Source organism: Lepidochelys kempii, chromosome 10 (genome assembly GCF_965140285.1).
Source record: "Lepidochelys kempii isolate rLepKem1 chromosome 10, rLepKem1.hap1, whole genome shotgun sequence".
Classification (NCBI taxonomy): Eukaryota; Metazoa; Chordata; order Testudines; family Cheloniidae; genus Lepidochelys; species Lepidochelys kempii.
Window position 1 is genome coordinate 4,706,807 of NC_136389.1, and position 24,735 is coordinate 4,731,541.

Genomic DNA, 24,735 nt, shown 5'->3' on the forward strand with positions numbered 1-24,735 from the left:
TTCAGATCTATTTTACAGTGTTTGGGCTCCAGTGTATTTGTGGATGAGGTATTTTTTATTTGCACTTTACCTGCCATAAGAAGTTTTTAAAATAAGATTTTTACAGTTCCAGATGGTCAAACCATTCCTACATTTGTATAGCCGCTTTAAAGAAACGACTGCTAATGCACAATTATTACCCACCACCTCTGCTTGTTACCAACTCTTATGGGTTTCCTCTTGAGTTTATTTTTAAGGAGCACAGTTAGGGCACATAAAATAAATTTGAACCATTATGTTTTCTGAAAACTGAACAGAACCTTGAGTTCTTGTGCTGAGTTCATAGAAATGCCATTCTGTGATGCAGGGATTTAGAAAAGCAGCGTTTCGGTTTAACGTGGTCCCTTCCGAGATGATGTAATCACCAGCTTTTTCTGCTTGATAATAAACATTTTATTGCACGTTAAACAGAGGGATTAATTTAGCTCTCAAGTCTGTGTCTGCTGAGTGATATTTTTATGTCTGTTAGCAGCACATGGAAAGAATCATTTTCCTGTACAAAAATATTAATGACATCCCAGGAAAGCACTGGGGAACAGCATAAATTCTTCAGCAGTCTACGCAGAGCAGCTCTATAAAACAGCTTGGCAAATCTTATGACAGATTTCTGAACGTAATTAAACGTATATTCCCTGCTTATCTTATTGAGCAAAAAACAGCAGCAGGTTTAAGGTGTGCTAATGGGCTCTTTAACAGAGGTGCAGCGCTTCAAAGACATTTTGGCTTCCTTCTGCAAACGTAGACCATCACTCAACCGACAATCTGCTGCTCAAAGGGTAGATGAAAACAGTGCTGCAAGCAGGCTCTAAGGGCCCCTTCCGATTCTTATTAAAGTTAATGGAAACATTCCCCAAACATCAGGCCCTGGGTGCATATTAGAAATATCAACGTCCTGGGCCACTCGTGTTCTCACTGAGATTGGCACGGCAGAATCTGGCTTGCTGCTTTTTCCCGAGTCAGTCTCCAGATCAAAGTGGAATGGAATGAAGGATGCAGACCCATGACCAAAAAGCTTCCTGTGAAAGAACCCAGCTCTTATTCTGTTTCATGCAACGCCCTAAATGTACACAGGAAAGATGAAATTCAGGCCTCTGCAGAGGCCAGCACAAGTAGCCCACTGGTGAGTGTGTGTTACAGGTTCCTCTCTCAGCCCAAACTGCAGAGGATCTGAGAGTTACAGTCCCGGCAAGGGAGCTTTAGTTCAAGCTGGAGCAGCTCATGCTTTGAGCTCTGGAGGTGCCTGGTTTAATCCCTGAGCTGTTGGCCAAGACGGTGACTGATACACATACCCCTCTTAGTTGTGGGGTTCCCAAACCTGTGCAGGAACTGTGGCTCGTATGCTTCCAGGGGGCACAACGCCGCCCAGAGTTTCCCAGGTGCAGAGAGGGAATGCATCCATTGTGCCTTCCCACCTGCTTAGTTGTAAACTAAGGCTAATCCCTGGGGCAAAGTCAAACATTTCCCAAACAAGGGTACAAATGCGAGGTTAATTGGGGGAGAGGGGGAAGTATTAAAAAGGCTTGGGAAGCAACCAAATCTCTTCCTCTTTCAGAGCTCCCCACTTGCGGGCACGCAGGCAAACTGTCTCATGCCAAGCGGGAACAGGAGCATGCTAGACACTCATACCAGCTGCGCTCCCGGCTCTCCAAACGTATGGAAACTGCATGTGCTCTGCCAGTTGCTTCAGAGTGGCAGCAAAGCCGGGAATGAATAACCGGCACTGTAAACGCTGACCCAATCAAAAGCCACAGTCGCTCCTCCATGGCGTTCCATGGGAGTGTGTGAGAAATAACCTCGCGAATGCTTTTAATAAAATGTTCTTTCCTGCATTCAGAAACCCCCCAACCTCCCATCCTCTTCCCAAGTCACCAGCTCTGCTGGGTAGAGAGCTAGCATTGAGAAAGCACAACCTCTTCTAACTGTGAGGGCCCCCAGACTGTGGGCTAGCTTCCCAGGCAGAGGAAAGGAATTGCTTTGGGGATGCGGGGCTTGGGGTGTCCTGTGTGCTGATCTGGGGGGGGTCTCATTCGTCATTCCCATCAGACACTGGGAGAAATATTCTGAATCTCCCAAACTTTGCACAGGTTTTAGCATGGATGAATATCCTGTGGAAAATTCATCCCAGAAAGTGAGCTCTTTGTCAGTTACATTTTGCTGTGTGATACCCTATTGTTTGGTGGGTTCTTGCTATCCATTGGGGAACACAGAATCATGGGTTAGTGTGCAGGGGACCCTGCACCCCTATGACCCTAGCAACATCCCATTGTGAGAGGGCCAGGGGCTCACTGGTATCTGGTAGTGAGTTTCAGCTGGCCTGACCAGTTCAGAATATCTCAATTTATTAATGTCATAAACTGTATCCAATATGGGTCATGTAAGGTATAATTAGAAAACTAATAACACACTGATCATGAATATTCTTGTGTGGTGTGTGTATGATAAACACCCGGGGACCATACAAATATGAAGGAAATGTAGAACTAAAGTGTGTTTATCAGACAAGTCCAGGGAATGGGTAAACAGGTTTCTCCCAGATAAAGGACAGGCCAACGCCTCCAGCCAGGTGTCATCAGAGCCCATTAGCAATCACATGTCAAGTGGCCATTCATTTGCATTGGAGAGGACAGGAACAACTCAACTTGCATTTTAGCAAACACCAGCAGGAGAAGAAACCTGCATGGAACTTCCTTCCCCACCGGACTCACAGCTTGAATGAACTTTATTTTGGGGGATAAGCTTCAGAGGAATCCTTTGCTGAGTTTCACTAGACTATAAAAGAAAGGGGCAAAGAACCCAAAGTTATCTTTCACCTAGGAGGACAAGGGGAACCAGTAGCCTGTGGTTCTGTGAAAGGTCCTGACTAAGAGCGAGTCAGCCATGCTGGGCAGAGTGTTTGGTGAGAGACATCATCTTAAACAAAGGCTGTTCCTTGCTAGATGGGTATTTTTCACTTATTGCTTGTAACCGTTTCCACCTTTATTGCTTTTACTTGGCATCACTTAACCTACGTCCTGCTGTTAATAAATCTAAACCAACCCATTGCTGTGTTTGAATTGAAGTGATTGTTAACTCCAGTTCATGTGGCGAGCTTCTGGGTATTGACTCTTTAAAGGAGCAAACAAACCTCATTATTCCTCTGAAAGGTGCAGGAAAGGCCTGGACATAGTAGAACACACGGTTTTGGGAAAATTTGGGGTTAGGAGTGCCTGGGGTCATTTGGCTGGTGGTAATCAAGGTTGGTGGAGAGCAGCATGTGGCTGGGGTGTAACAAACAGGCTGCTGCAATCAGAACACTGACCCAGAGCTACTTGACACACAGACACACAGTGCATGCTTGTCTGGTGTCCGGGCTGGGAGCCACAACAGCAGAGCCCTGAAGGCACCCAGGGTTACAGCGCAGGCAGGACACAACCCCTCACTGGTCTGGATTGCATTCCCAGAAAGGGACAACCCCACGTCATCCCTTAGGATGATTCAGTCTGGTGCCCCTTGGTACTTTCAGACCAATAATAATCTGCATTAGGTCAGTGCAGAGTTGGGGCAGGACTGTAGTCCCATCTCCTCCCTAACTGTTCTCTAGCCTTTGACCCTCCCATCTGGAACAGGCCTGTCAGATTTGTTATCCAGCTTTCCACACACTGCCTGGGACTCTTGGACTCTGCCTTGTTCCCCTGCTCTCTACAGTGGATCACTGGCAATCTCACGGCCTAACCCTGGGTTTGACAGTGCCCCATTCCGTAGCGGGCAGTAACACATTTATACCCATTCTCAGGGTGATCCTCTCCTACAATTCCTGGGCTAAGTGTATTCTCCACCAATCACGGAGGTGGTGAGTTTGCCCAGTGCAATGTAGGAACTTTCCTTCATCCTCTTTCGCTCTTTAGATTGAGTTAGAGAGAAATGCTTGGAACAAATGTAAGCCTGCAGCTAAATACAGTCCTTTCTCAGTTGCACAGGTGTCAATATTAGTCAGCATGACAGGCTGTTGAGATTATCTCATCGTTCCCTGGTGCTCCCCTGTCTGTTTGTCTCCATGTGTTTGTCTCTTTTCCTGTGCTTAGATTGTAAGCTGTTTGGGGCAGCTATGTCTGTACAGCTCCTAACACTGTGGGGTCCTGGTCAATGACTGAGATGCCTAGGCCCTATGGTAATACAAACAATAAGTAATACTAATAGTCATTGTTTTGAATTGATCTCCCAGCCCAACTGGAAGCCTGTGGCAGTGATGAATATCGTTGTTTATTTGGCCGTCTTTTGATCTGGTAGCTGCAGACACATATGCCTCCACTCCCATTGAGAGTGCCGGCTTTGCAGTCTAAGAAACCTCAGTCGGCAGGAGAAAACCCTAATGTACCGTGCTTACAGGTGGCAGGACTAGCTAAGAAAACCTAGCAGTTAAACTTCTGGAAATCTGGCTTTTATTCATCCTTTTTCCTTCATTCCAAGCTAATTGAGTGTGATGCTGTTTAATATATTTAGTGAGGAAAACCCTGGTGTTGCGTTTGGAAAGGCTAGTCTCACACTAAATAACATTGTTGGGGGCCCAGTGAGGACTTGCCCAGGGTTTGGGCAGCAGTCCCTTCTCTAGTGCTCCAGATGGGGAGAAGCTGGGAGGTACTTTTAACTCAGCAGTTCCACTCTCACCTCTCTTCCCTTGGCTGCTAAAAATAGACGGGCGGTGACGCTAGACGGCTCACCATTTGTCTGCAGGTTACAGACCTGTTGGCTAAGGCAAGCTTGTTCAGCCCGGGATGTACACACACAGTTGGCTGATGCACTGGTTCTGAACCTGCCAAAGGTTGCTAAGCCATGGGATCAATTTATTTTCCCATAAAACTCAATTTCATGCACAAGGCTCCCCATTTCAGCTTGCTTGGGCTTGTTCTACCACATACCTGTCCGAGTGCTGAAGGCCTCAGTGGCTTAACTGACCGGGCTGGATTGTCACCCCATATTCCATTGGTGGGCAGCGACTCTCTATGAAAAAAGTGGGATTCCCCATGTGAATAGCTGCTCGTCGGTGGGGGTTGGAGGGCTCACAGTCTGGCCATAAGACAGGAGTTGGAATTGGAGGAGATTGGAAGTCTCTGACCACTTCTCAGTCAACTTGTAGGGGTCTCCCCTTAATACTTTCCCCACTGCTAGGTATAGTCCTGAAGAAACCGCCTGGTAAGATTAGGGCTTGTCTGGGCATGACAGAGAGTTCCTGAGGGAAGAGCATCTTCGCAAGCAGGCTGGCTAACCTAGTGAGGAGGGCTTTAAACTAGGTTCACCTGGGGAAGGAGACCAAAGCCGTGAGGTAAGTGGGGAAGTGGGATACCGGGAGGAAGCACGAGCAGGAGCGCGCGAGAGGGCAGGGCTCCTGCCTCATACTGAGAAAGAGGGGTGATCAGCGAGTTATCTCAAGTGCCTATACACAAATGCAAGAAGCCTGGGAAACATGCAGGGAGAACTGGAAGTCCTGGCACAGTCAAGGAATTATGATGTGATTGGAATAACAGAGACTTGGTGGGATAACTCACATGACTGGAGTACTGTCATGGATGGTTATAAACTGTTCAGGAAGGACAGGCAGGGCAGAGAAGGTGGGGGAGTTGCACTGTATGTAAGGGAGCAGTATGACTGCTCAGAGCTCCGGTATGAAACTGCAGAAAAACCTGAGTCTCTGGATTAAGTTTAGAAGTGTGAGCAACAAGGGTGATGTCGTGGTGGTAGTCTGCTATAGACCACCGGACCAGGGGGATGAGGTGGACGAGGCTTTCTTCCGGCAACTCACGGAAGTTACCAGATCGCAGGCCCTGGTTCTCATGGGAAACTTCAATACCCCTGATATCTGCTGGGAGAGCAATACAGCGGTGCACAGACAATCCAGGAAGTTTTTGGAAAGTGTAGGGGACAATTTCCTGGTGCAAGTGCTGGAAGAACCAACTAGGGGCAGAGCTCTTCTTGACCTGCTGCTCACAAACTGAGAGGAATTAGTAGGGGAAGCTAAAGTGGATGGGAACCTGGGAGGCAGTGACCATGAGATGGTCGAGTTCAGGATCATGACGCAGGGAAGAAAAGAGAGCAGCAGAATACGGACCCTGGACTTCAGAAAAGCAGACTTTGACTCCCTCAGGGAACTGATGGGCAGGATCCCCTGGAAGAATAACATGAGGGGGAAAGGGGTCCAGGAGAGCTGGCTGTATTTTAAAGAATCCTTATTGAGGTTACAGGGACAAACCATCCCAATGTGTAGAAAGAATAGTAAATATGTCAGGCGACCAGCTTGGCTTAACAGTGAAATCCTTGCTGATCTTAAACACAAAAAAGAAGCTTACAAGAAGTGGCAGATTGGACAAATGACCAGAGAGGAGTATAAAAATATTGCTCGGGCATGCAGGAGTGAAATCAGGAAGGCCAAATCACACCAGGAGGTGCAGCTAGCAAGAAATGTTAAGAGTAAAAAGAAGGGTTTCTTCAGGTATGTTAGCAACAAGAAGAAAGTCAAGGAAAGTGTGGGCCCCTTACTGAATGAGGGAGGCAACCTAGTGGCAGAGGATGTGGAAAAAGCTAATGTACTCAATGCTTTTTTTGCCTCTGTCTTCACGAACAAGGTCAGCTCCCAGACTGCTGCACTGGGCAGCACAGCATGGGGAGGAGGTGACCAGCCCTCTGTGAAGAAAGAAGTGTTCAGAACTATTTAGAAAAGCTGGACGAGCACAAGTCCATGGGGCTGGATGCGCTGCATCCAAGAGTGCTAAAGGAGTTGGCAGATGTGATTGCAGAGCCATTGGCCATTCTCTTTGAAAACTCATGGCAATCGGGGGAAGTCCCGGACTACTGGAAAAAGGCTAATGTCGTGCCCATCTTTAAAAAAGGGAAGGAGGATCCTGGGAACTACAGGCCAGTCAGCCTCACCTCAGTCCCTGGAAAAATCATGGAGCAGGTCCTCAAGGAATAAATTCTGAAGCACTTAGAGGAGAGGAAAGTGATCAGGAACAGTCAGCATGGATTCACCAAGGGCAAGTCATGCCTGACTAATCTAATTACCTTCTATGACGAGATAACTGGCTCTGTGGATGAGGGGAAAGCAATGGATGTATTGTTCCTTGACTTTAGCAAAGCTTTTGATACGGTCTCCCACAGTATTCTTGCCAGCAAGTTAAAGAAGTATGGGCTGGATGAATGGACTATAAGGTGGATAGAAAGTTGGCTAGATTGTCGGGCTCAACGGGTAGTGATCAATGGCTCCATGTCTGGTTGGCAGCCGGTATCAAGTGGAGTGCCCCAAGGGTCAGTCCTGGGGCTGGTTTTGTTCAATATCTTCATAAATGATCTGGAGGATGGTGTGGATTGCGCCCTCAGCAAGTTTGCAGATGACACTAAACTTGGAGGAGAGGTAGATACGCTGGATGGTAGAGATAGGATACAGAGGGCCCTAGACAAATTAGAGGATTGGGCCAAAAGAAATCTGATGAGGTTCAACAAGGACAAGTGCAGAGTCCTGCACTTAGGATGGAAGAATCCCATGCACGGCTACAGACTAGGGACCGAATGGCTAGGCAGCAGTTCTGCAGAAAAGGACCTAGGGGTTACAGTGGACAAGAAGCTGGATATGAGTCAACAGTGTGCCCTTGTCGCCAAGAAGGCCAATGGCATTTTGGGATGTATATGTAGGGGCTTTGCCAGCAGATCGAGGGACGTGATTGTTCCCCTTTATTCGACATTGGTGAGGCCTCAACTGGAGTACTGTGTCCAGTTTTGGGCCCCACACTACAAGAAGGATGTGGAAAAATTGGAAAGAGTCCAGCGGAGGGCAACCAAAATGATTAGGGGACTGGAACACATGACTTATGAGGAGAGGCTGAGGAAACTGGGATTGTTTAGTCTGCAGAAGAGAAGAATGAGGGGGGATTTGATAGCTGCTTTCAACTACCTAAAAGGGGGTTCCAAAGAGGATGGATCTAGATTGTTCTCAGTGGTAGCTGATGACAGAACAAGGAGTAATGGTCTCAAGTTGCAGTGGGGCAGGTTTAGGTTGGATATTAGGAAAAACTTTTTCACTAGGAAGGTGATGAAACACTGGAATGCGTTACGTAGGGAGGTTGTGGAATCTCCTTCCTTAGAAGTTTTTAAGGTCAGGCTTGACAAAGCCCTGGCTGGGATGATTTAGTTGGGGATTGCTCCTGTTTTGAGCAGGGGGTTGGACTAGATGACCTCCTGAGGTCCCTTCCAACCCTGATATTCTATGATTCTATGATGAGCGCCAAGTCTGGTGACTGCATTGTGTTTCTGTATTTGTTGGAAGTGGAAGAGACTCTGCAGTTAGGACTCTGTTAGCATGGGGGGGTTAGTGTGATGTGTGAGTCTAGGTACGTTTAGGGTGGTTTCCTCGACAGGCCATTTCCTTGTTTCTCCATGTTTGCACTGGGTGGTTTTGCATTTAAGCAGCCCTACCGATTAACCAACCAAATCTTTGTTGGTGGGGACATACATCGGAATAATTCCCAGCTGCCCTTCTCTGGGGGGGTTGGAACGAAAGAATGAACTCACAAGACACGTGCCAATCATCACACTGATGGCTCTGCTTCTGTGTGTTGTGTCTCTCCTCTTCCACCTTTCTTCTCTTGTCTAGATGGCAAGCTTTATGGGCCAGGGAGTGTCTCTTCATATGTGAGTGTATGGCGTTTAGCCCTTTTGGATTGCTACTGCAATATTAATAAAAATGACCTGAACATGCTTTGACTTGAGTTCTCCGTGATCTGTGACTGCATTGGCTGGAGTGATCTTTACTTTATAGAAGTCTAACATTAGTCTGGACTTGTTAATTTTATATGTCCGTGGAGTTCCTGAGTATAAAAAGGAACAACACTCTGAGCTAGGAAACTCATCAAAGAGAAGCTTAAGGAATTGGTTTAGAAAAAATTCCCCAGGCTAGGGCATGTGGCTGAGCTTGTTTTCAATCATGCAGTATAAAAATTGCTGCCATAAACTGAATTAAAAAAGCATAAAGGTGCACGTCTGGTGGTGCAGGGTTGTCTAATCCTTTCCAAATACCCTCAGTGAGTATCCATCATTGCACCTCTCTTTGAAAATCCAGGAGGAAATCTGTGGAGGAAATCTGATTGAAATGTGGAATTTTCATTCCATGGGAAATTTTGACATTTCACATTTTTTTTTATTCCGAATTGGAACAAAAAGTCAAAATTTCCTGCAAAACAAAATTCCCTGAAAGGACAATCAGAAAATCTGAAAAAAATATTTAAAAGTCTGAATGAAAATGAAATGTTGATTGACCCTAAATGATTTTTCTATTTCATATTTGTCTTTTAAAATTAGGGTTTAATCATTTAAAAACTATCATGTAGAATAATGAAAAATTAAATAGATTTCAAAATGCAAAGTCAATTAAGAGAAAAAACCAAAATGTTCCATTCTCAAAAAAAACTAATTGAACAATTTTGAGCATTTCTTTAAAACATTGAAATTGAAGTGTTCGCGTGTAATATTTCTAGTTTGACAAATTGGCATTTTCTGATGGACAGACATTCCATTGGAACACTTTCTACTGGCTCCACTCTGGAGTGTTCCAGCCATTGAGGCCTGCTAGCCAGCAGTGGTGGTGACCCGATGTAGTAATTGTCCTATGGAGTAAGCACAGGACAGATGCCTCGGTGTGATGTTATGGGTGGGGGCCGCAGGAGACATCTTTCCAGAGTTTATAATCACTGAAGATTAATTGCAATTTTGGCATGAGGGATTAGGCCGGAAGGATGTGCCCATGGTTAGCGAGCTAGCTTGGGATGTGGAAAACAGATTTAGGTTCAATTCCCTGCAGTGCCACAGGCTTCTTACGTGGAGAAGTCACTTAACCTCTCTCTACTTCACTTCCCCATCTGTACAATGGTGATAATAGTACTGGGCTTCCTTGCAGGAGTGTCCTGGGGATAAATACATGAAACATCGAGAGGTGACAGGAAGCATAGAAATACCAGATATCTAGCTGCATCCTAGACAAATTGTCGCATTGTCTATCTATGTTAGCAGTGTCTTTTTCTTATAGGTTTGTAAATGAATTTCACAACTTTTAGCCCCAATATTTATTGGTCCAAAAATGTGTCCCAAAAAGTGCATTATTCAGCATGCCTCAGACACTGTTCACATCCTCAAAAAACGTTTATTTCATTGGGAAGCAGAAACAATATCATGTGACTATTGAAGTTGAAGTGAACAGCTTGCGAACGTCCCCAGGGGCTGAAATTTGTTTGCTTAAGAGCTATGGTGTAAATATTTGTGACTAACAAATACTTCCTTAGAATTCAGGATCATGACCACTTTGCAATGAGTAATAATGGTATATTTCCTACATTGGTTACATAGGATCCTTTCTCTTTAACAAAGTTGTCATTGGACATAATATACTTTTTTTCCTTGAGGCGTCTCAGAGCCAAAACGTTGTGCTTGCCTATGGAAATAAGCAGGGTAGAAAAGAAATTCCAAAGTGAACTTTTCCCTATTTTGCTAATGCATCAGGAAACCCCAGTGTGAGAGATTGTTTTTAAAAATATTACGTTTGGCTGCAAAAGTGCCCACTTATTTCTCTACTGGCTCATGCATTATTAAAACCCATGCCTTATGGCAATTTCCAAAGCCAAAGGATCTTTGTATTTTTTTTTAAATTTAAACAAAATGGATCTTATCTTAGAAATTAAAAAATCTGTTTCAAAGCTCAGTGCTGAATGGGCTAATGGTAGAGGGGGTGTGTGCATAGCTAGCTTCCAGACCAGCAATGAGTGTTCATCAGGGCCATCTGCATTAGTGCTAATGTAATGTAATGTTTGGAGACTCTGTGGCCTAGTGGTTAGATCAAAGTGTTTGGAGGCAGGGGGAAGTAATTCAGACCAAGCCACTGAATTGCTCTGGGGCCTGAGGCGAGTTACTTAATTTCCTTGTGGTGTAGTCAGATGAGCTGTGAGAGTAAAGCTGATCTCTAGTGCACATTTCCCCACATGTGGGGTTTCAATTCTTGTTGATGGCAGTTTCCCAATCTGCAGACAGAACAGGAGCCAAATAGGCAGTCAGGAATTGGGATCCATTTTCGCTGTGGATCAGAGAGGAAACTTCTCCCCTAATTCTGGAACAGGCTGAGCATCAGGTAGTGTCGCTTTCTACATTTGGTTAATACTGATAACACTTTGCAATTCTATAATGTTTTCCACTGGAAGAATTCAAAGTGCTTTAAAAGCACGAATTAATCCAGATCCACAGCTGCTGTGAGGAGAAGAATTATTATCATCACCATCTCACAGATGGGGAATTGATGCACAGAACAGGTAAGTGATTTACCTGTGCGGCCAGGAGTAAAACCCAAGAATCCTGGGATGGAACCAGGGCCTTCCAGAGCTAATGGCATGAGCTAATGAGGACAGTTTGAGGACTGTGTTGGATTACAGATGTGAGTAAAAAGAAAAGGAGGACTTGTGGCACCTTAGAGACTAACCAATTTATTAGAGCATAAGCTTTCGTGAGCTACAGCTCACTTCCTCAGATGTGAGTAAAGATACTCATGTGTTTCCAGGCTGAAGCCCTTTGGTTGGGAGCTCTGTAGGCCAGGAAATACGTCAATCTGTGCTAACAAACTGCTGTGTACGACACAGATTTAGCCACACAGATTTAGCAACACCAAAAGCTTTCACAACTTTGTGTTGATTGTGCTGAACTTAAAAAAATGCTGAAAAAAATTGAAATATTAATTTTTGACATTTTCAAAATGAAATGTTTCAATTTTTGGTTCAAAATGACTTTTTGTTCCCAAATTTCCTTTCTGGTTATCCCCCCTCCCCTGCAGAAAATTTTTAAAAATGGATAAAGCCAAAAAGAAACATTTTAGATTTTGTCATAACAAAACATTTCATTTGATCCCCCCCAAATGTCATTTTTGGAGCTTTTTCAGCAAAGCAAAAAAGGCTTTATTTGCCCAGCTCTACTGGATCCATCACATTCATGGTACTATATAAAGTGAGCGAGGGCCATGGGAATTCGCCTAGGAATAGCAGACGCTTCCATTCCGACGTAACTTCCTAAGCGTAACTTCCAAAGCACCAAACATCAAAGCGTCGCATATGTTGCATTTCGCAAATGTAACACACTGTGCTGGATCAAAATCAAACTGCTGCCGTAAAGTCATCAAACATACTTGTGTTACTTCTTGAAAGCCATAACTCACGATTAGCAAATGCCCCCAGGCTTGTGCTGCCATTTCCACTTCCGCTTCCTGGCTTCAGCCCAATAAAGCAGCAGGTCAGCAGGTTTTTAGAAGTTGGTTGGAATGTACTTTCCTTCTGGCTCGAGCCAATATGATGGAGGCTAAAGCAAAAGAGGTTCAGGTTAAATAATTTGTCCAAGCAAAAGCAAATCCATTCCCAATGGAAATCCCCCATGCTACGGGGAGCATGTGTAATGGAAGCCAGGGAATGTTTGGCTGACTTCAGGCAAGGGAGGAATTTAAAGAATTGCATTACAGAGCTGCTCAAACAAGCAGAGCTATGGAGAGACAATGTAATCTAGTGGATTGAGCACTGGATAAGGAATTGGTTGATCTAGGTTTGATCTCAACTCTGCTACTGACTTGCTGTGCAACCTTGGGCAAGTCTCTTCACCTTTCTGAGCCTGGGTGTCTTCCCACTGTCTGTATTTATGTAGATTGTAAACTCTGCAGGGTATGTACTCTCACTACGTCTAGCTCAGTGGGACTCAGCACTTGGTCGGAGCGTCCAGGCGTTACTGTAATAAAAACACACACATACACACACACGTCCAATTTGGCCTTTTTTCTGTTCAGAGATAGTCTTTGGTGAGACCTGGATTTTTATGGCTCTGTTGTTATCTGTACTTGTTCACAGAATAGGCTTTATTATCATAGTTGGGCAGACAGGTTTATCTCAAACAGTTCAGATCGATAACTCCATCTTGTATTTTAATATTTGGAATCCACTGCTCCAGGGGCACGATTAGCTATTGGATGAATACCTTTTCTGTTCATTCCCTCTGAAGCACCTGGCATTGGTCACTGTCGGAAGACAGGATACTGGGCTAGGTGGATCTTTGGTCTGACCCAGTATGTCCGTTCTTATGTTCTTAATATGTTCTTAATATGTTCTTAATATCAGTGTAGCTAGGTGCAGCCCCTCGTAAATGCACTGCTCACAGACCCACTTCAGTGGCTGGCAAATCACCCAGTATGTCCATTCTTATGTTCTTAATATGTTCTTAATATCAGTGTAGCTAGGTGCAGCCCCTCGTAAATGCACTGCTCACAGACCCACTTCAGTGGCTGGCAAACCATTTTGGATGAGCTCCCTGCCTTGCAAAGCTACAGATGGAGCAGTCAGAGTCAGATTTAAAAACAAAACAAAACAATATGTTCTGATTGCTCAGACGTTCTCATTCCGTAGCTTCTTTCCTTTATTTGATTACCCAATTTGTAATCTTTCCGGTTTGTTCACTTGAGAGGCGAAGATATTTTTGAGGATGATCTGCTGACAATGTATGTCTTACAGAAAAGCTGTTGGTAAAGGTTACCTTTTGGATACTGGCTGCTAATGCACCATGGAAATTGAATCACTTCTCTTGATTTCCATATTGCTTTTTAAGCTGTTTAGAAGATTTCATTCGCTTTAAGGTACTTTTAATTTGGGGAGTAGACAACACAAAAGCCACCACCTCTAATAACACTAATTGGGCAGGTTCAGCAGTAGAGTTGATTGGAAGTCAAAATTTCCATCCCATCGAAATTCCAATATTTCAATACTTAGTTTTGTCCTGAATCTGGGTGAAAAGTTGAAATAGTGAAACTTTTCATGCCGCAGAAAGTTCCAGTAAAATTCTGTTTGGAAAAGTTGAAATGTTTCATTTCAGTTTTTTGGTTTATGAAATGTTGACGTTACTCTCCCTGTCCTTCAGCCACTGCGGTGCATTGTGGGGCCCCTAGGAGGCACTGTGACAGCTCAGCCACAGAGAGGGACTGCTGTGCATCATGGAAGAGAGAGGGACTGCTGTGCATCATGGGAGGTGTAGTCTGCCTGGGGAACTTGACTGATAGAGGAGACTGGGAGCAGGAGGGATCTGGAACTTCAGTTCTCATGAGGCACTGCAGCCCTTCAGGCAGCTGCAGAGATGATTGTTCATCCGGAACCAAACGTTTAATTTCGTTTCAGAAAATTCTCCCCAAATTTATCTTTTCGTCGTGGATAATTTAGATTTCAACAAAACTCCATTTTCTGACAGAAATGTTTTTGGCTAGCCTTATTCAGCAAAGAGGCCAGGGACTGAATTGCCTTCTCTGTCCTAAAAATGGTGTCTCCAGAGCAGAATTAAGGGTCTAAGGCAGCAGTTCCCACACAACGGGTTGTGGCTCCAGGTGGGGTTGTGTCATCAGTGGATGCGGTTGTGGCAATCCCGTGTGTACAAAGGACACCATTTTACAAAATGGCCTCCTCCACACAGCGTGAACGTGCACTCACCCTCCATGAAAGATCACCCTGTGTGTAGGATGCCACTCGGTAGAGCAAAATGGCGTCTTCCATGTGGCATGACCTCGCACATACGGAGCACATGAGATTATGCTCTGCGGAGTATGTCATTTTGTAAGGCGTGCTCTCGCCCATGCAGTGGGGTCACACAGAGGAAAAGTTTGGTGTAAGGGTCTCTGTCGCCTCTCACTTACCTTGTGTCACTCCACTGACTTCAGTGGAGTCTCTCCCAATTACTGCCCGTCGAAGTAAGAGGAGGATCAGGCTCATGGTACAGAGAGAGCTTGCTGTGCTGATGCCGGTTCTGTGGATGTAGCTCACTGATTTCAAGCTCCAGGCATCCTTTGCCAGCGCTGAATTCATTCTAAAACCATATGGGTCAGATCCCCCTCTACTGTAAATCGGTGTAGCTTCATTGACTGGGTTGTGCACGTTATGGTGGGTTGACTTCAATGGAACAAGGCTGATTTGCACTATCTGACACAATCAATGTTTTTAGTGTATCAATATGTGTAAGGGGAAATGCACTGAATTTCAGTGCTTCTGAAACTCAGGGCACTGGGTGAATCCAGGTGTCACGGGGACAGGTGCTTTTAATCCCCCCCCCCCCGCCCCAGCTTTGTGGCTGCTCCTTAGTCATGAACAGCAAGGCACCTTGCTTCCCCTGACGCAGAGCTTGCTGAGTTATGGGGTGGTTCTATGGTGTAAACACCCCCCCACTTGGGAACACTTATGTCACCTCTGCTCTAAAGTAGGTCTGACCTTAATTCCTATGGGATGAAAGGTGAACACATGAGCTCCCTTGGCCACCTGGCATGTGGCCCTTTGTAAAGAAAAATCAAGGGTCGTGCTGGGGGGGTAGACTGAACATTTGTGGAGTAGGTGTTTAATCCCCAGGGTCTCCCCTTGCCTACCCACTGAAGTGGGGTCCTTTTCTGACTAACCTGACACCACAGCGAAAATCAGGGGATAGATAGCTGAGTCAATGCAGCATGCAGAAAACTGTGTATGTCAGTGAAGGGCATGAGCATCAACAGTACTGCAGCAAGTGCAGACCCCAAAGATGATGGGTTAGGTACAGAATGAAATGACTGCAGACAGGGAAAAACCCGGCACTAATCTTAACAGTGAATAAACAACTCTGGAAAGGACGCTACAAAATACACAAATCATAAACAACACGCAGTTACACACACAAACACAGTCTCTGACCCTCACGCCTACTCATGCACCAAATCACTCCGAATTCCACGCAGCCACTTCCCTGAACGCCATCCCACACATTGCAACCACTGGCACAGGTGGGCCTGTGAGGACTCTGGTGGTGCCGTGTGCCAGGGGGGCAGCTACCCGCAGTTGTGTGGGGGCACTTGGTCACAGGTTCAGGAAGGATGGTTTAAAAATGTGCTCCCAGCGATCATTCTGGAAGACCAGGTGTGATGGAGGAGTCAGAAGGTGACTCCAGGCGCTAGACTAGACGATCCTTTGAGGTCCCTTCCAGCCTTACCTTTCTATTATTCTATGATTCACCAAGGAAAAAGTGTGGAGCTTTCTGGGAGATTGGGGCCAGTCCTGAGGCTGATGAGCCGGGACCAGCTGGAGGCTAGTGCACCGGGGCCCTATTGCTGACAGGGGCCATTGTGCTGCTATGTGACATAAATGATAAATATTCTAATAATAATAGTACTTAATTAGCCTTGGAGTCAGCTAATTTGGGGGCAGATTCTGGGGTCTGACTCCGGAAAACTCCCGTTCAATTTTGTTGGAGTAAGATCTCAGGATCTGTCCCTTTGCTATGAGCAAATCACTCAGATTCTTTTGTCCTCATTGCTGGACTCCCCTAAGCCTTCCTGAGTTCATCTGTATCCCACCTTCCTTGCAGCCTGCCTGGGATGGCTGAGCAATCCCCCCATAGGCTGGCCTATTATTTGTTACTAGGGGAACATCTCTTCACTGGTGAGTGAGACAGCCTTGTGCTATGAAATAATCATGACTGTGAGCCCTGAGTTTGGGACAGTGTCCCCGCTGCATGGGACAAGAGACTGGTGTTCACAGTGAGGAAGTCTACGTGCTCCCAAATCTCTTTCCTTCCTCTCGCTGCACCCCTTTTGGCATTACACCTCACGTCTGGCTGATGTGGACAGAAGACGACTTTGGGGGGGAGGGGGGTGATCAAAGGGTTGGGTTCGATTGTAGGGAGCCGGTTATTTTGCAGCACATCCCAGCTAGGCAGGGTAAGGGGGAGAGTCAAGTGAAGCTCAGTGGGATTTGCTCCCAGGGGTTGCCAGATATCACTTCACCTGGGTTCACCCAGCCATCCCTGTGCTGTTTCTATTTTCTAGACAGCTGCAGCTTTTGGACCGTTGGAGAAGTCTGACGGGCCTGGGAAACTGGCATCGTGTGAATCCAGACCAAAGTGACATTGAGCAAATTTTGTTAATGTGTAGCCAGTGTGGACTGTAATAATATATATTGGAAGAGAGCGATAAAATACCATTCAGTGGGGATGTTGTCATTGGGTACGAATTGCCATGTTCCGTCAGACCAGGGTCCATCTACTCCAATATCCTGTCTCTAGCAGTGACTTCAGAGAAAGGTGAAGGAAAGCCTGCAGCAGGCAGTTATGGGGTAACCTGCTCCCAGGGAAAGTATCTTCCTGCTCCCCATCAGTTAATATAGTAACAACAGCTAGTTGTCATACAGCACTTTCCATCTGTCGATCTCAAAACACCTCCCAAAGGAGGGCACTCTCCGGGGTGGATTAACACATAGGCAAACTAGGCATGTACCTAAGGCCCAAATTCATGAGGGGCCCAACCCAAGGGGCACTGTGACCCCCTGTGCCCTGGCACAACGCCACCTGCTCAGATTTGGCCCGACCTCCCCTCTGTCATCACACAGGGCCCCGGGGTCAAACCTGAATGGCCAGTGGGGCGGCTAATGCTGCTTCTCACAGCTTCCATGGGGCTGGCTCCTGCACCAGGTCTCCCCACTTTGGGCCTTCCTGGCCTTGTCCCACTTCCAGCACCCCTGACCCCTCTGCTCTGCCCACTCAGCGACAGTCTTGAGACCTGTTAGCAGTACAGGGAGCTGCCGTGAATGCCCACATGGGGAAGCTGGCCCAAGGAGCCCAGTGGGTGGGACATGTGGGGTCGTGTCTGAGCCAGTCACTGACTGACCTGGACAAAAGAGGGTTAACTAAGCAACATCTGTGTGGTGGGAGCCAGATGTGTTTGGGTTAATAGATCACTAGTGCAACTGTGCTGGCCAGGACACTGTTAATATAAATGTGCCCATGCCATGGGAGCATCTAGTTTAGCTGGCCAGCAGAGGGGCCCAGAAGTGTATGTTTGTCTAGGGCTCAGTGATGGGTTAATCCAGCCTTGGTGGTTATCATTATTCCCATTTTACAGATGGGTAAACTGAAGCACAGGGAATGGAAGTAACTTGCCTAAGGTCACTTAACAAACCAGTGGCAGAGGCAGGAATTGAAGCCAGGGTTCCTGAGTCCCAAGCCTGTTTGGCTTATGCTCTGAGCAGGGGTTTTATATCCCTTTCAAAATTCTGCTTTGTTTTTAATCCTTACAATTGTAACTCCACATTGTGCTGTTACAACATTAGCTGGGTGTTAGAACAAACAAAACATTTCCCCCTCCCACCTAAATTTGCACGCTGCCCTAAAAATAGAAACAGGACCAGATTTTCAGCTGTGTAAATTCGCATAGGTCCCATACCAGTTCATACCAGCTATTTTGCCTGGGTTGTTTATCATCATCTGTAAGTTTCAGTTCGCCCACAGCACATTTCAGAGAGACGACAGGATGTGCTAAAAGCACATTTGAATTTTTAAACAATGGCTGGGGTCTTATGTTGTCGAAAAACCATCTTGGAGTGTGTACTGGACAAGTCCAATGAAATGCTGCGTATTCCATGCGTTTTCTGTCTTCCTGAGGGAAGCGCTGGTCAGGGGAGTGGGTGTTAGAAGAATTAGCAAAGGAATGTGCAGGACTCAATCTGGCGTTTTATTTGCATTTTTGCTCACACCTTTTGTGTGCAAAATTGGGAACTGAACGTTTTTAAGAGATGGAGTTCACTGTGCTGTTGGCAAGTCCCACAGCATCCCAGCTGGCCTCTCTACAGCTATTGATTAAACAGTAACATTGCCAGGAGTTCTCCATCCGTCACTGTGATGGGAACTCCAATCAGGAAAACACAAGAGCGAAAAAAAAAGCCTTTACAATGACAACCTGCAACTCACTAAATGAAGAATAAAAAACGATTGAACACCCTATAAATATTTATTGGCACGGCAATAAGAGAAATGTGCTTTTGTGTTAAAGGGCTTGAGACTGGATTTGCTGAGCAATGAGTCAGAGAGAGAGAAACCGTCTCCAGTAAGAGAGAAAGTGGACTGAAAACGCTTTATAGCTGTTGGATTGTGATAGGGCGCGGTTAGGTGAGAGATTTTACCTTAGTCTCTTCTTTAAGTCCATTAATGGCTATTAGCCAGGATGGGTAAGGAATGGTGTCCCTAACCTCTGTTTGTCAGAGGGTGGAGATGAGATGGATGGCAGGAGAGAGATCACTTGATCATTACCTGTTAGATTCACTCCCTCTGGGGCACCTGGCATTGGCCACTGTCGGTAGACAGGATACTGGGCTCGATGGACCTTTGGTCTGACCCAGTATGGCCATTCTTATGTTCTTATGTTTAATAAAGTGAATTTGATTGGGCTGCTGACAGTGAGTAGCGGGCATGGGAAGTCACCTCATGTCCCTGACCCCTCGGGATGCTAGTACAGCCTAGCAGAGTTGAATCCGTCCAAACTGGGCTAACCAGTGTGGTACAGAATGAGCTTTCCCTTCTCCCTGTGCAGCCCGAAGTGTGTGGCTACACCTGGCTGATAAACCCCCGTCGGGGAAGAGTTTGCGCTGTAACGCTGCTCGCTCTTTAACGTTTGCAGTAGAGACAAGTCTGTTACGAGACAGGTCTGTTACAAGACTGTGATGTAGAGTAAGTCCTTGAAGACCCGGTTCCCCACACTCCTCTCCTCTCACTTTCCTTATTCTCCTCTCCTCTCATTATTTTCAAGTAGCTCTGATGGTCCTCGGAGCAGCCCCAGAAACTCATGTAGCTCAGGCCCTCATCCGCCTGTGAGGATATTTATGCAGACAGACTGATTAATTCTTCCCTCCTGAATTCCAAGCAGTGTGGGCCTGCTCGCTGTGTCTGAGACTTACACGGCACCAAACTGAGCTTGACAGCTCAGGAAGATGGCAGTCCCTTTGGCTTCAGACAAGGAGAAGGGTTTGTGGGGGAGTCGATCTGAAATCAATCGTTGACACAGCTGGGGTCTTCTCTTCAAGAAGCCTGGGCCAAATTCACGGGGGATGTACTCAGTGGGGCTATGCCCAGTGGCAATGTGACCCCCTGAGCTCTTAGAGAGAACCGTTTCCATCCAGAAATTCTTTATGTGGAAAGGTCCTTCTAGATTTCTTTGAAGGAAACTCAGCATTTTTCTAAACCTGTCTTAATTTCTAGCTTCTGAGCTTCCTTTAAAGAAACAAACAAACAAACAAAAAGGATGCTAGCTTCTTTTGAAAGCTCTTCTGAGGTCAGACCTGTGTAGTAGTGACACAATCCATGGCCCCTGAGGGCTTTTGTGGATTTTAAGGCCAGGCGGGATCATGTTAATTCTCTAATCTGACCTCCTGCATCACACAGGCTAGAGAACCGATGTTGAGCCCATAACGTCTGTTGGAGCCATAGCAGAAAGACATCCAGTCTTGGCTTAGAGCCAGCAAGTGATGGCGAATCCATCACATCGCTAGGTGAGCACCATGGCCCTGAGGCTTGCTGACAGCCTTGTTGCTCAGAACTCCACCGTGACCAAACTCACATCCAAATATACAGACCCTTACCCTTTGAGCTGACAGAGAACCTCTCCTAAATGTTAGCCCTGGGGCTCGCTGGAAAGCAGTGAATCTATTTTGCAAAGAATTTCAAAGTTTTGAAATTTGTTTTCATTCTGTTACGGAATGAAACCGAGGCCTTTGGAATTTTTTCACAAGAAAACAAAAACAGTAACGCGAGATACCTTCCCACTCTGGAATCCAGGTTAAAGTCATTGCTTTGAATGAGGCAGAGTGGGGACTGGAACCGGGATCCTCCATATCAGATGAGTGCTTTAACCACTGAGCTAATGACTATTCACACTTTTTGGTTTGGAATCAATGGCATTTTTCAGTGGAAAAGTTTCACTGACATCTTTTCAACCAGCTCCAGTTAGCACTATTGGGTTTATGATACAAAGCTGAACAGTTCTGAGTCCCTCCAGCAGGGGGCAGTCATGCACATACACACTGGCCAGTTCCTGACGATACCATGGTACGCAGCATTCTGTTTTGTTTTGGTAGCGAAATCTTGGAAGGGACTCTGTAAGTGAGCAAGTCCAGCCTGTCAGAAAACAAAGTGCCCATTAGAGTCTAAATGGACTGCCATTTCCCAGGTCTCATTAGCTGGCAGGCAGTTTAAAATGAACAAACTGGTGTGTGAAGGCAGCTAAAAGGGAGAAAAGGGGTTCTTTTTTGTGGTGTGAGAACCTGTGGCCACTGTTTCTGGGGGTCAGATAGCTTGGTCTCCCCAGCCATTTCAACCTTTCCTTGGCTTTTTTGCTGATGATGCCAACAATGGTGCCAATTAGTATCAAAGATGATGATGATTTTGGTGCTGTGGACAATTGGATAGTCTGAACTGGATCTGGCTCTCCACCCATTCAAGAGAGGGCCCGGACAGGCCTCAGATGGCAACATCGTCACTCGCCATTATAATTTAACTTTTTTCTGGTAGAGCCCACAGGTGCTGAACAAATGGAAGGGAAGGCGCAGTCATTGCTGACCCATTCTGGAGTCCCACCAGCTAATTAGAAAAGAAAGTCTTCTTCTGATCATCCTTTGCCACCCATCCACACTCCTCAGAGTGACTCCAGATCTTATACCAAGGTCATTGACATCAGAACCTTGACCTGTGTGCTTAATTCAGGAGAAGACCAGTAATGTGATTGTCGTACTGTACTTTGCTTTTTGTCAGCACTATTACAGACTAAAGCCAGTTCCTGCTCTGACTTACATCCCATGCAACCCCACTGTAGTCAATGGGTTTGCACTCGGTGTGTCCGTCTGTACTGGGGTCACATCTAGCAATCCCAGACAAGGCTCAGGACTCCATTGTGCTAAGCACTGTGTAGACAAGTACCGAGAATAGTCCTTGCCCAAGGCAGCTAACAGTCTAGCCATGCCAGAGGTGGACAAAACAGAGAAATGAGGTCGGGGTCTGTTGGAGAGGGAGGTAACAAAAGAAACAGTTTGGCAAAAAAATAGAAGTCACAACCCTAATCAGGGCCTGATGGGAATGGCTTGTAGGCAGCACAACACAATAGGGCTTAAGTAGGGATTTTAAAGAGTTTTGATGAAGGATTTTCCCTGTACATTGAGCTTGGCATGTGGGGGCTGATGGCTTGATATTATCAGCTAGTTCTTACACTGGTGCGAATCACTGAAGATGTTAATGGGTCAAAGCTGGACAGATCCACTTGAGTCATTACTGTTGTCCTTTCCTTTCCACAGGAACCTGATGCCACGGACTCTAGAGGGGCAGATCACGATGGAGAAAACCCCGAGTTACTTTGTGACCAAGGAGGCTCCCAAACGTATTTACAACATGTCCAGGGAAACCAAGTTGATTGTGGTGGTGAGGAACCCGGTCACCAGGGCCATCTCAGACTACACGCAGACACTATCCAAAAACCCCACCATCCCCAGCTTCCAGGCTCTGGCTTTCAAGAATGTCAGCACGGGCCTCATCGACACCACCTGGAGTGCAGTGCGGATCGGCATCTATGCCAAGCACCTGGATAACTGGCTGCAGTACTTCCCCCTTTCAAAATTCCTCTTTGTCAGCGGGGAAAGACTCGTGAGTGACCCTGCTGGGGAGATGGGCCGAGTGCAAGACTTTTTGGGTCTCAAGAGAGTCGTGACGGACAAACACTTCTATTTCAATGAGACCAAGGGCTTCCCTTGCCTGAAGAAGCCCGAAGGAAGCAGCCGGCCCCGCTGTTTGGGGAAGTCCAAAGGGCGACCTCATCCAAAAATCCACGGGCAGGTGATCCAGCGCCTGCAGGAGTTTTACAGACCCTTCAACATGAAGTTCTATCAGATGACTGGGCAGGACTTTGGGTGGGACTGAGATCTCACCAGGCCAATGGCTTTCTAAGCCACAGTGGAGAGAGGACAACTAGTCCGCTTAGCAGACCTACAGGGCCCTTGGCACATTGTGTGCCAAACTTCCCAGGGACTCTAGCATAGGTGTGTCCAAGGCAAACTTTTGGAAGACACTTCCCATGTTCTAATTTATAACGGACTTGTTCCTGGAGAGAAATGTACACTTACTGACTAGAGAGAAATATTTAAGAAAGAAAAACAAACAAACAAAAAAAAAAAAAAACCCCAACCCCAGATCAGATTAAATATTCTTCCATATAAATCTTGCTAATCTATATTAACCAGAACGGTTTTCAGATGGTGAGAGAGAGAGAGAGAGTGAGCGTGAGTGTGTGCAGTGACAAAGGCACTAAGATTCACAATAAAGCTTTGCAAATCAGAGTTGGCCTCCTAATGCTGCTCTTTCTCTGACTATACTGAGAGTGCTGTAATATTCACAATCAGCCATCCCGACCCTTTTAATCAGCAGGCGAAAGGGCCCTAGACACCAGTGCTGTGTTGAGGTCTTGGATGCCTTCCTTACAAAGGGACACTGTAAAGATAACTGCAGCCAGGTTCAAAGCTGCTGTACAGCAATGTAGGTCCATTGACTTCAAAGGAGCTAGGTTGGTTTACACCAGCTGATGCTCTGTCCTGGTATATTAAAAACACTAATGACTTATGATAATAACATGTTAGGAGACTGATCTTGCTCCTCCCATTGAAATCAATGGAGTTTTGGCCATTGACTTATTGGGGCCAGTAGCATGCCCCAGTTTAAAAAAAAAATCTTATTTCTCTATTACTTTTTATGCTATTTGTTTTTCTTTGTGCTTCACTCAGTTGGGCCAGTGAGTTTTGGCCTAGATCCTCAAAGGCACCTAACTTCCCTCCACATACCTTTGATGATCTGGGCCTATGTGTTTCTAGTCAACTTCACTTTCCAGTGCCTACGCCCTGCAAGTTTGGTTTTCGGTTTCCCATGCTTCAAGAGGACATGGATGCTCTCCTCTTCCCAAAGCTCTTTTTCCTTAAAATGTACAATAAATAAAATAAAATGTTGTGTTTATTAGAGTTTTGTAAAAGCCCTTTTAAAAAAGACAATCTGAATTTTGGACCTAAGTCATGTTTGGTGTCCTTAGAAACAGTTACCTGGTTTGATAGTTTCGGTCAGATCTACAAAAAACAGGACACAATGAATCTACAAAATAATACAGTTGTACAGGATTTTACCCACAGTTCTTTTCTGGCTAAACTGTTTGCATTAAAAATTCTATTCTGGTGTGGTTTCAGGAACATACAATACTGACAACTCTGGGCAAAAAAGAGTAGAAAAATCTCCTGTTCTTAATTGTGACAAAAGTTGCAGCTCTACAAAATTATTATAAAAATTTACTAGGCCACATCACAAAATCTGCTTGCCAGCTCTTTTCCCCAGGAGAATACAAAATTATTGGTACTTTGTCAGTCCAAATATTATTTGTCTTGGTGGGTGGTCAAGTAGCATATGACAAGGTTGGACAGAAGAACGGTAAATTGGCAAAGTTTGAAATAAAAGGAAATATTCTGTCCCTAATAAGCAAAATCGTCTTAAGCACATAGTCAGCTTTAAATTGGTACTTACATGTAATTGACCTCAATGGGAGTTAAGCACCTGCTTAAAGTTTAGCAGGTGGTTAAATACTTTGTTGAATCAGGGCCTTTACAGCTGAGTCAAAACACTCATTGAATAGAATGGGACCACTCACATGCTAAAAGCTTAGACACATGCTCAAGTACCTTGCAGGACTGGGGCCCTGTTTTCAGAATGGCACTTTGACCATTTTCTCTTTCCCATTTTGCAGCTGGCTCTGCATCTCTCATGTTGATTTTTATTGAGGCGAGCTTCCTTTCTGAGACTGGGCAGTGACTGGCATTTGATGAT

At 45.7% G+C, this 24,735-nt stretch overlaps 1 protein-coding gene across 1 annotated transcript in view; it reads left to right on the plus strand.

Annotated features, from left to right (window-relative positions):
• Window positions 1-23,848, plus strand: part of HS3ST6 (heparan sulfate-glucosamine 3-sulfotransferase 6) — a 114,392-nt gene extending 90,544 nt beyond the window's left edge. Inside the window, exon 2 of the mRNA XM_073361516.2 lies at window positions 22,179-23,848. Coding sequence (XP_073217617.1) covers window positions 22,179-22,797 — 619 coding nt within the window. The 3' untranslated portion in view covers window positions 22,798-23,848. The remainder of the gene's footprint in view (window positions 1-22,178) is intronic.
• The last annotated feature ends 887 nt before the right edge of the window (window positions 23,849-24,735 follow it).